At 41.8% G+C, this 12627-nt stretch overlaps 1 protein-coding gene across 2 annotated transcripts in view; it reads left to right on the forward strand.

Annotated features, from left to right (window-relative positions):
- Nucleotides 1–11799, forward strand: part of ME1 (malic enzyme 1) — a 195040-nt gene extending 183241 nt beyond the window's left edge. The window contains exons 12-14 of one of the 2 annotated variants that reach the window (XM_067702679.1): nucleotides 552–725; nucleotides 6775–6873; nucleotides 11281–11799. In XM_067702679.1, coding sequence (XP_067558780.1) covers nucleotides 552–725; nucleotides 6775–6873; nucleotides 11281–11448 — 441 coding nt within the window. In that variant the 3' untranslated portion in view covers nucleotides 11449–11799. Of the gene's footprint in view, nucleotides 1–551; nucleotides 726–6774; nucleotides 6874–8696; nucleotides 8972–11280 lie in introns of those variants that run through there. The other variant, XM_067702680.1, reaches the window with a different exon arrangement.
- The last annotated feature ends 828 nt before the right edge of the window (nucleotides 11800–12627 follow it).

A 12627-nucleotide genomic window follows, 5' to 3' on the forward strand; every position in this document is an offset into this window, starting at 1 on the left:
AAATAAAGACAGTTTTAGACAATTATTGATAATTTAATCTTATTCTTATCTGTTAACCCCATTTGTGCTAATGAATTTTTTTCCTATATGACTTTTCAAATAATTCTTTACAATACAGAAATATATAATATTTGTCCCAGTGATTACATTGGGAGCCTGTTGACCTCTAAACTGTAACCTAAAATGTCATCCTTTCCAAGATTCAAACAGTAACCTACCCTTTTTGTCTTCAGAAGCCTGTAAGTGGAAGTCTGTAGTCTAGAGGTGGTTGATGGGCCCGTGGGTTGGACCACTGCCAACAACAGGATGGTGGTCTTGGGGTCTCCTGTGTTTTGCATGCTTCTCCTACGAATAGAGAGGCAGATAGAGAACAGAAATAATCACTCACTCCAGAACTTACTGCCAGCGTCATGATAGCTTGCTCACACTTATTAGGAAGTCAATGAAAAATCAGACTTCTTTCTAACTACTCAATACTTGCATTACTGTCTTATGATCCGTTTGTTTGAAGATAGCCTGCCTCTTTTTACAGTTGTGTGTCTGTGTTGCAGGGTCGTGCCATTTTTGCCAGTGGCAGTCCTTTTGACCCTGTCACTCTCCCAAGTGGACAGACCCTATATCCTGGCCAAGGCAACAATTCCTATGTGTTTCCTGGAGTTGCTCTCGGTGTGGTGGCGTGTGGACTGAGGCATATCACGGATAAGATTTTTCTCACCATTGCTGAGGTATAGTAAAATACTCTGTGTTCGCCAAGGCTCTAAAATCTCAAATGAGCTCCTTGTAGGTTGTCTACTGTTTTATTTATTTAGTATCCCAGCTCACTGTCTAGAAGGTGTAAAGTCCAAAGAAGGTCAAATCTTTCCCAATAGAGAGTAAGGGATGGGTAGTAACTTCACACTGAGTCACTAGGAAAGATTGTTCTTCAGTAGCCAGCAGAAAGACTATGTTCTGATTTCTTAAAAGAGAGATTTTTAAAAATTGAAGTACAGTTGATGTACAACATTATATGTTACAGGTGTACAGCATAGTGATGCCCAATTTTCAAAGGTTATACTCCATCTCTAGCTATTATAAAATATTGGCTGTATTCCCCATGCTGTACAGTATGTCCTTGTAGCTTATTTGATACCTAAAAGTTTGTACCTTTTACTCCCCTACCCCTATATTACCCCTCCCCCTTTCCTCTCCCCACTGGTAACCACTAGTTTGTTCTCTGTATCTGTGAGTCTGCTTCTTCTTTGTCATATTCACTAGTTTGTTGTATTTTTTAGAGTCCACATATAAGTGACATCAGGCAGTATTTGTCTTTCTCTGTCTGACTTATTTCACTTAGCATAATGCCCTCCAAGTCCATCCATGTTGCTGCAAATGGCAAAATTTCATTCTTTTTTATGGCTGAGTAGTATTCCATTATACGTATATACCACATCTTATTTATCCATTCACTTGTTAATGGACACTTAGGTTGCTTCCATATCTTGGCAATTGTAAATGATGCTGCTATGAACATAGGGGTGCAAGGATCTTTTCAAATTATAGTTTTGTCTGGGTATATACCCAGTAGTGGAATTGCTGGGTCATATGGTAGTTCTACTTTTCGTTTTCTGAGGAACCGCCATACTGTTTTCCACAGTGGCTGCACCACTTTACATTCCCATCAACAGGGTATGAGAAAAGAAACCTTTTTTTTTTTAAATCTTTACACTTTCAATTATGTTCTGTGACAGTAATGAGACAATAAAAATTTTGTTTCCAAATTATGGAGGAAGTGGTAAATATTTCTCCATGGAGAACCTACCTAGACGATGGCTTTTTTTTTTTTGGCCATGCTGCGTGGCTTGCGGGATCTTAGTTCCCCAGCCAGGGGTTGAACCTGGGCCCCAGCAGTGAAAGCACCGAATCCTAACCACTGGACTGCCAGGGAATTCCTGATGATGGCATTTTGAAGATTTAAGATGACAGTCTGTTAGAGAACGAACTTATGGTTACTGGGGGGAAGGGTAGAGGGAGGGATAGTTAGGGAGTTTGGGATTGACATGTACACACTGCTATATTTAAAATGGATAACCAACAAGGACCTACTGTATAGCACAGGAAACTCTACTCAATATTCTGTAACGACCTAACTGGGAAAAGAATTTGAAAAAGAATAGATACATGTATATGTATAGCTGAATCACTTTTTTGTGCACCTGAAACTAACACAACGTTGTTAATCAACTGTACTCCAATATAGAATAAAAAGTTAACAAAAAAGAACATACATCTAATATCTACCTATCTACATATCTATCTAATAATCTTTGTAGTACTGTACTAATATAAGCATTATGGGGAAAAAAATGACAGTCTGATTTGGTATGGTGAAGTGTTTGTTATTCAGGGTGCAGTGTAGAATACAGAAACCACTCTAGTACTTCAAGCAGAGAAGAAATTAAAACAGAGAATTCGGTGTTTGTAAAGTCATTAAAAGGACGGAAGTGGGCTCTTCTGTGGGCCTTCAGGAAGGATTCACAGAACAGCACAGAGCAGAGCTGGTAGGGATGCTCTATCAAGCTACTGTTTAAGAACTGTGAAGGGTCTGAAATTTCACCTTACTTGCAGGCTAACAAGTCAGCCTGCCACAGATTCATAGATGCTGGCAAAAGACACAAAACTCTTAGGTCAGCCACAAAGGCACAAGAGGTACTCTGAACCTAAGGCTCCCATCAGTTCCCCTTGCCTTGCAAACCTCAGGGGGATGATACAGTGGTTGGACCGATATTTGTAAAATCATGAGCTGTGGGTAATCAGAATGTTCACCTGGTTGATACGTCTGAGGAGGATGCAATTCATGAAGGAGAAATTGGAGTGAATTTCTTCTCTTGAAATGAAACCACGCTAACTAAACCCAACCAAGTAAAGCCTGATTAATGTTCACATATTTTCATCTTGCAAACAGACTATTCTTTGCGTTGTGAAAGATTTTTATGTTATTGGTGTGATCTCAAGTAGCCTAAACCCGGGTTTTCGCGCCTTGGTGTCATTCTGTGAGAACAGAGGTCGGCCAGCTCTAATTCTCCTTTCTTTTTCTTCACTGCATTAAAAGCACGACGGCTGGTGTCTTAGAGCTTCTTTTTTTTTTTTTTTTTTTTTTTTGCGGTACGTGGGCCTCTCACTGTTGTGGCCTCTCCCGCTGCGGAGCACAGGCTCAGTGGCCATGGCTCACGGGCCCAGCCGCTCCGCGGCATGTGGGATCTTTCTGGACCGGGGCACAAACCCACGTCCCCTGCATCGGCAGGTGGACTCTAAACCACTGCGCCACCAGGGAAGCCCTTAGAGCTTCTTTGACTCAAGAAATCATGTCTAATTACTTAGGAGGGCTTTTCAAAGTTGTTCTTACATTAAGGGAAATGTAGTCATTGTCTTCTATAGCAGACACATCAGAAGAAGAGAGATGATCTTTTTACTCCTGGTAGCCAGTGTTTTCTTTCCTAAATAACTCCAGCACCCTCTAGTGACAAATTTCATGAAAAAAAAAAGTCTTTCCAGTAAATCTACCCAGGGAAAGTAATAATTACTCTCAAACACCTCTGAAGGAAAACAATAAGATGTGGTGAGGTTACTGGTGTTATTGTTATCATAGCCAGCTATCTCTCCGGCTGAATCTTGGCCTTTCCACTGTTCCCCTCTTAGGCTTTCCTGTTTTTCATGCCACCTCATTGTTTTCTTTGTCATCCTTTCAAGTCCCCCCCCCCTTTTTTTTTAAGATTTTTTTGATGCGGACAATTTTTTTTAAAGTCTTTATTGAGGGCTTCCCTGGTGGCGCAGTGGTTGAGACTCCGCCTGCCGATGCAGGGGACATGGGTTCGTGCCCCGGTCCAGGAGGATCCCACATGCCGCGGAGCGGCTGGGCCCGTGAGCCATGGCCGCTGAGCCTGCGTGTCCGGAGCCTGTGCTCCGCAACGGGAGAGGCCACAGCAGTGAGAGGCCCGCGTTCCGCAAAAAAAAGTCTATTGAACCTGTCACAACAGTGCTTCTGTTCTATGTTTTGCAAGGCACATGGGATCCCAGCTCCCTGACCAGGGATCGAACCCGTACCTCTGCATTGGAAGGCGAAGTCTTAACCACTGGACCTCCAGGGAAGTCCCTCAAGTTCCTTTCAACTAAGCTTCTTCCTAGTATTCAGTTTTTGGCCCTCACTTTTCTCTTTCCTTTTAAAGTCTACTTTCACAGATCTCACACATTCTCTTATTTCCATTATCGTCATTCTAAAAGGGGCCAAGTCTGTATATCCCTATTCTTCTCTTTCACCACATCTCCAGTGACCTGATGGGTATTTCCACCAAAATGCCCTGCTATTTCCTCAAATACGATGTGGAAAGCCATTTCTTCTCTCCCCTTGCCCTCAATACCCGCATTTCTGTTCGTGACACCCTTTCTAAGCGGCACCGAAGCTTAGAAGCCTGATGTTCTTTTTATCCTCCCTCAGCCCAAAGCCTTTAAACACACCAGGCATGTGCACACCCACGTAACTGTCCGATGTATCATCCTGCCTGGAAAACTCGGAGACTCATTCTCCACCTGTCTAAGCCTATCTCCAGGTCACGGCTTAAGTCCCACCTCGTCCTTGGGTCCTTTTGGGGCCTCTCTGACTCATTTTGATCTTTCTCCTTAGCCATGGCCGTCTTTAGCAAACACTTCATTTGATTCCTAGCTGTATTATGCTCTCGAGAGTTTCACGTATTGAACAATCAAGTCTTGCCTTATATTTAAATTGTATGTTATCTTCTCTGAAGACAGAAGGTCTCCCATATACTTCTTTCAAAACACCAGTAGCACTAGTGCAACATTAAAGCACGTAGCAGAAACTGAGTAAATACTTACTGAATTAAATAGAACTAGTAGTCAGTAGTATTTATTAGTGAGAATAAATACAACACCACAGACACACCTCTAGAAGGGGCAAAAAGAAGAAGGTTCTTGTCTAGATTATATTTTGTAGTTAACAAAAGTAGCATGTAGGAGATCTAGGTGAATGTTTTGTTTGCCCACCCCAAATCTAGTAACTGTTAGGGTTATTGTCAAAGTACTAATTGGATCTCTTACGGAACTAGTAATCTCATGGATTGGCACCAATCTCAAAGACTATTCCTGCACATTTTTATATCACAAAGAGATTTTTGGATTTCTCGGTCCTCTGGACAGTCTCTGGGACCTCTGATGCTCCCTGGGGACAGCCCTGCTGGCCCTGCGTGGTCTGTGCAGCAGCCTGGAACAGTCTCCTCCCTCCTGTTCACATCCGGGAGGCAAACCTGGGCCTCCTACCCTCACACCCTCCTCCTAAGTCACCTGCTCTGTGTTCTCTCATTCTCCTTGCCCCCACCCTTTCTGCTATCTGCCCAGAGGGCACTAGAGAGATCCCCACTGACAGCAGCGTCTGGAGGAAACTGATTCATGTAAGTCACTGGATAACTGAAAACCCAGGTAACTTTAACGTTGATATAATATTATTATCTAACGTATAATCCAAATTCAAATTTGCCAGTTATCCATAAAAAAGACCTTTATAGCCTCTAGATTACTCTTTTCATCTGCAAGAGCATTTCAGCCTTTCTGTTTCTTTTATGGCAATGACATTTTGAAGAGTACAGGCCAGTTGTTTTTTACAATGTTCCTCATGATTTAAGTTGTATGGTTAGAGGGTTTGGTTTAGGTTTGCCTAATAATTGAATCCTTCTCAGTGAATCACATCAGGAAGCACATAATGTCAATTTGCCTCATGTTTTTAAGCTACTTTATTGAGGTGTGATTGACATAACAAAAAGCTATATATCTTACAACTTGATGAATTTAGAGATAAGTAAGTATACACCTTTGAAACCATCACCACAATCCATGCCATACACAAATCTATCACCTCCAGAAGTTTTTTGTTTGTTTGTTTGTTTTTGTGGTATGAGGGCCTCTCACTTTGTGGCCTCTCCCGTTACGGAGCACAGGCTCCGGACGCGCAGGCTCAGCGGCCATGGCTCATGGGCCAAGCTGCTCCGCGGCATGTGGGATCTTCCCGGACCGGGGCACGAACCCGTGTCCCCTGCATCAGCAGGCGGACTCTCAACCACTGCGCCACCAGGGAAGCCCACCTCCAGAAGTTTTTTCCCACCCTCTTTGTTATTATTATGAATGTGTATGTGATAAGAATACTTAACATAAGATCTACCCTTGTAGCCCATTTTCATGTCTATACTGTTTCCTTTAGAAATAGGGACTGGTTTGGGGACAGCAAAGGCTGAGGCTACTTAGGCGATTTGGATAATCCAGAGTCTGTATCCTGCTCTGCCATGTGAGTCGGAAATAGCTCTCTCGGCCTCCTGCTCTACCTCCCGTGCAAGAGTATGTGAGCTGGGAGCAAGGCCTGGCCAGCCTCTCCTCCTCTGTTTTCAGGGTCCTTTTCCATCACTTTTCTCATCCTCCTCTGCCTTTCTTACCCTTCTTCCCCCGTCCCTCTAGTGCATCAAACAAGAAAGCCACCAGCAATTCATGGTACAGTAGAAAAGGAACTGGGTTAAGAGGGAACCCAGACACTCATCCCCATCTTTTTCACTATTTGTCTTCCGCCACCAGTCACCAAACCTCTCTGAGCTCAGTTTTTCCACTGAGAAAGGGAGAGATGCAATTGGATGATGGCGTTAATGGGATCTGCTTTTATCCGCCACCATTCACCATTATCCTCACAACTACCACATTCTATGTTATGAAGTATTTTTTTGTCTTTCTTTTTTTTTTTTTAAGGTTATAGCTCAGCAAGTATCAGATAAACACTTGGAAGAGGGCCGGCTTTATCCTCCTTTGGACACCATTAGAGATGTTTCTCTGAAAATTGCAGAAAAGGTAAAACCACTCTTGTTGAAGTCTCATTATTTTCCCTTCCACCTATGGCTGAATGTGCATGTTTAGGTATTAAAAATCCACTTCCTTGAAATATCTGTATCAACTTATTATGTCAGAAGTCAGAGAAATGAGGCCTGGTGCTTCGGCAGAGCTTAGGAACTCTGTTTGATCCTTAGAGACAGGTTGAATCATTAATTTCCCCATCCTTTTTCTCTCCCATAATTCAGATAATTCATCATGGTTTCATTTCAGCTAAGCTTCCTCCACTTGGCCTTTTTTTGGTTGGTATCTTCCATATGACACTGAGATAGTCACCACAGTATTGCACGTATGGTAGAGTGACAGACCTTGAACCACCTGCCTTATCCATGTCTCTGTGGATGTGTGGCACCTTGAAAATCACACTTGATTATACTGGGCAGAAAGCGAAACAGTGACAACAGAGAACTCAAAGCTGGCTGGCGTGGCGGGTGAGCTCTTCAAGGAACTAGCCGAGAAGCAGCTACATTTTCTACAACTAAGACGAGAGAGAAACCGACTCCTTTTGCAGGCTAGTCGTGTTCATTTACCAGGGCTGCCGTAACAGACCGCCACAAGCTGGGTGACTCAGATGACAGACATTTATTTCCTCCCGGAGGCTAGAGATCTAAGACGAAGGGGTTGGTGGGTCTGGTTTCTTCGGAGACCTCTCCCTGGCTTGCCGATGACCACCTCCTTGCTGGGTCCTCGTGTGGCCTTTCCTCTGTTTGCACATCCCTGGGGTCTCTTTGTGTGTCCAAGTTTTCCGTTCTTATAAGAACACCAGTCAACTTAGTTTAGAGCCCAGCGGAATAGCGTCATTTTAACTTAATTATCTGTTTAGAGGTCCTGTCTCCAAATACAGCCCCACTCTGAGGTACTAGAGGTTTAAGGCGTCAACATTTTCAGGTGACGTATTTCAGCCCACAGTAGTCGTCATATGTTGAAACTAGGGTTTCTCAACCTCAGCGCTACGCACATGGGTCTGGGTTACTCTTTGTCACGGGGGCTGTCTTGGGCATTGTCGGACGTTTAGCAGCATCCCTGGCCCTTATGCACCAGATGCCAGTAGCCTCTGCAACAGGTGTGACAACCGAAAATGTCTCCAGACATTGCCAAATGTCCCCTTGGAGGCACATTTGCTCCTGGCTGGAAACCAAAGCTATTGGCAAGTTTATCAGAACAACACTATTTAGATTTCATATGTCATGATTTATTTTGTTGATTCAGGGTAGATGCTTCAAAAACCAAGTAATCCTTCAAAAAAAAAAACTTCACATAATCTGCTTGGTTATCTATTTAGGAAAGAGTATGCTTATGTTTTCTCCTAATTTGTATCTACTAGTTTTAAACTAGTTTGAATTATTAATACACTGAACATCACATTATCCCTTTAAGTTCATTTTGAAGGGTTCAATGAAAAGGACTAGCATATGATCAGAGGGGTAATTAAGAAGACGAGGGACAGCAGGAGAGTATGAAAAACTCAGATGTTACACCTAGAAAGAGGAACGAACGCTGAGTGGATAAACAGAAATTGGGAAACCTGGACAAAGAATCAGCTTCAGGAAGGAAGGTGATATAAGTAGACTGCAGGTTTGTGGTAGCCATGGCAGCGGGTTGGCCAAAAGGTTCGTTGTGGTTTTTTGTAACGTCTTACAGAAAAACCCGAACGAACTTTTTGGCCAACCCAATACGTTCAAATGTACAATTCTAACAAGTAGACGGTGATGACTGAAACTTAAAGAGAGGCTGGATATAAAGGTGATCTACACGTGGTAACAGGTGAAGCTCTCGTCTTCCAGAGCGTCCGGCGTTGACGAGAAGGGGAGAGTGAAGATTTCACTGAGAGAGTGCATCGTTAATACAGTGTGTCCTGGGAGCAGAAAGACGAATGGATTTCCGCAGAGTCTGTGTCAGGAATGAAACAGAACATTTTATTATAAAAGTGATACAGCCTTTGCAAAAGAGGCACAGGGGGACTTCTGGGGGTGATGGAAATGTTCTGAAACTGGATGTGGTAACAGTTGCCCAACTCTGAATTTATAGAAATAATTGGATTAAAAAAATTTTTTAAAAAGAAATAATTGGATTATATGTTAAAACTGTTGAATTTTGTGGTCAGTGAATTGTAACTCAAGAATATCTGTTAGGGCTTCCCTGGTGGCGCAGTGGTTGAGAGTCCGCCTGCTGATGCAAGGGACACAGGTTCGTGCCCCGGTCCGGGAAGATCCCACATGCCGCGGAGCGGCTGGGCCCGTGAGCCATGGCCAGAGCTTGTGCTCCACAACGGGAGAGGCCACAACAGTAAGAGGCCTGTGTACTGCAAAAAAAAAAAAAAAAAAAGAATATCTGTTAAAAACATAGTAATACCACATCATAGGCACTCTGAAACAGAAGAGAGGAAAATACCTGACATTCTGCCTTTCTGAAACAAGCATTGTCTTCATTTTGGCGTGTGTGTTTGCTTGCAGTCTGTTTTCGTGTTTGCTTTCTTTGCTAACACTGTTGTAATAACGTGTAAGGGTATATTCACGTACTTCTGATCATGCTTTTTTCATAAACATTTTTCCACGGTACAGCACACTCTTTATAACTTTAATTTTTTCATAAACGCATAATTTTACATTGAGAAGAGATACTTCACCATTCTGATATTCTTCAAGATCACGCTTATTCAAATAAGTCTGTCATACGAGTAGCTCCTTAATGATTGCTTTCTTAAAGACTGGAGTGAATGAAAGAGCACATATGGAGTGATTAATTTTGACAACAGGGAGAATCCATTCTTCTCAAAGAAAGCAGGGGAGGAGAATGTTTGAAGATACAGAGGAGACACTTCGAGTTGAGGAAAAGAGAAATTGAGATCATTCTCTTTGATCAGTTGGAATTTTCTCAGCAGAGTGATGAGAGTCAAATGGAGACGTGAGGAGGGGAAGGTTTGAAATGGACTTCGGGGAAATTGACTTGAGACAAAGTTGTTTTAGTTCGTTTTTGATTTTTAAAGGGTAAAAGCATAATGTGCAACCACTTGGACCCAAGTAAGGTTAGGAAAAGAATGACATGGCAGGAGACAGCTCTGAAAGGAGAAAGCCAGCACTGAGGATTCCCCACAAAGACGTGGAGACAAGGTTCCATGATAGCAGCAAGGCACAGATCACGGAGACTGGCTCCAGAGCCCCGCTGATTAGAATCGGGAGACCCTGCGATAGAGAAAGAGGTTGTGTAGGAGGCCATGGTCGGAATCGGGATTGCTGAAACTGCAGGGTATCTGAGTTCAAACTTAGCAGGGATTTTAAGGTATTTAGTTCAGTTAATTATCACTCAAGTCATTTCAAGGCTGTTAAGACTGACTTATCTGAGAAATTCTGGTAGGATCACCCATGAGTAAATCTGTACTATTCACACTTTCCTTTCTTGCTGATACCGTAGTCTACTCTTGTTACATGATTTATAATTGCATTTTCACTTTATATCTTCTTTGTGATTATGTGTTCTATTATAATACACTTAATTTTTTGGAAACAGACAAGATATAAATTAGAACTTAATTTTTTGATACATAAAAAATTCTTTTTTTTAAATTGAGGTATAGTTGATTTACAGTGTTAATTTCTGCTGTATAGCAAAGTGATTCAGTTAAACATACACACACACACACACACACACATTCTGTTTTGGGGTTTTTTTTGTGGTATGCGGGCCTCTCACTGTTGTGGCCTCTCCCACTGCGGAGCACAGACGCCGGACATGCAGGCTCAGCGGCCATGGCTCACAGGCCCAGCCGCTCCGCGGCATGTGGGATCTTCCCGGACTGGGGCATGAACCCATGTCCCCTGCATCGGCAGGCGGACTCTCAACCACTGCGCCACCAGGGAAGCCCCCACATTCTTTTTTTTTTTTTTTTTAATACTCTTCCATTTTGATTTATCATAGGATGCTGAATGTAGTTCTCTGTGCTATACCGTACGACCTTGTTGTTTATCCATTCTATATATAATAGTTTGCATCTGCTAATCCCAGTCCGTCTCTCCCTGGCCCCTCATTCTCCCTTGGCAACCACAAGTCTGTTCTCTATGTCCATGATTCTGTTTCTGTTTTGTAGATAAGTTCATTTGTGTCATATTTTAGATTCCACATATAAGTGATATCATATGGTATTTGTCTTTCTCTTTCTGACTTACTTCACTTAGTATGATCATCTCTAGGTCCATCCACGTTGCTGAAAATGGCATTATTTTGTTCTTTTTTATAGTATTCCATTATATATATATGTACCACACCTTCTTTATCCATTCATCTGTTGCTGAAACAGATAAAAAATTTCTGACGTGTGCTCATCATCATCTCTACCCATTAAAATAATTAACATTCTTTTCTTATTTCTAGATTGTGAAAGATGCATACCAAGAAAAGACAGCCACAGTTTATCCTGAACCCCAAAACAAGGAAGCATTTGTCTACTCTCAGATGTATAGCACTGATTATGAGCAGATTCTACCCGATTGTTATTCCTGGCCTGAAGAGGCCCAGAAAATACAGACCAAACTTGACTAGTAGCTTAATAGCTGATATTTCTAACTCCATTGATGAGATCTCGAAGTCTTTCATAATTTTCAAAGATTGGAATCTTTTATAATGATTCATAATACACTAGAGTAAGATAATTTTACTTTAACAATCTAAAAATTTGTGGACGAATATTAATATACTTTAGGGTAAACATCTCACTAGACAATTTTGCTTCATTTACTTTATGGTTATTTATGGTTTCTATCTTAATTATTTTGCCCAAGTTCTGTTTAAAAGCTATTGTAACTACTACTGAGAAACCCATCATTTTTATATAGGGAGCTAAGGGGAAGACTAAAATTAGTAATAAATTGATATCAGTATTAAAACCCATAATGCTTTTGTTGTTCATTTTATTAAAAATCTACTTTGTAAAAAAAAGATCGAAATGAATTTTAGGCATAGACGAACTTTTGCTAAAAACGGAAACAACACTTACTCTGTTGCCTAGAGAAAAACAACTCCTCAGATATTTTTATTCCAATCCTAGATTATATCTGTTCTTTTTGTTCAGCCGAATTCTAACATTTCTAAGAAAGACCACTGCTGTTTACAATGCCTTGTGCAGCCTTAGATTTTAATGTTCTTTCGACATTGTTCCATCTCCTCATCACCTTGGTCCTTAGTCAGAAATCCCTTCGTAAAAGCACTTTTCTTTCCCCCTGACCAAGTGCCCTATCTCAGCTTCACACCATTGCTGCTGGGCCTTTGTGGACCATGGCCCTATCCTGAGGTTGGTGCCTTCAGCCGAGCACAGCCTGAGAAGTGGGCAGAGCTGAGAAGAGTGGGTGAGCTCCTTGAGAAAGGGCTGCCTGTGGAGTTGACGTCTTCAGACAAACATCCCCAGAGTCAAGGCAAGCTGAGTTCCCAACTGAGTGACCTGGCCTAAACTCCCCTTGATTAGCTCAGGTAATTAAGAGTTCATTGTGTTGAAGCAAACTCACTTTCCTCTGGGTTTGAAGAAAGTTTTGTAACCACTTCCCCAATATCAGAAATTATCTTTACATTAGATATTAAAATATTCTAATTACTATCAGTAGTTCTACAGCCCAGAAATGAACGTTAATTTCAGGTTTTACTTTTGAAGTTAATAACTGAACCAATGGAAACAACTGTAAATTCTTAAGCTCAGGTGCCAGTAACGTTTACTATTTATTTATAGAA

This window comes from Pseudorca crassidens, chromosome 13 (genome assembly GCF_039906515.1).
Source record: "Pseudorca crassidens isolate mPseCra1 chromosome 13, mPseCra1.hap1, whole genome shotgun sequence".
Lineage (NCBI taxonomy): Eukaryota > Metazoa > Chordata > Mammalia > Artiodactyla > Delphinidae > Pseudorca > Pseudorca crassidens.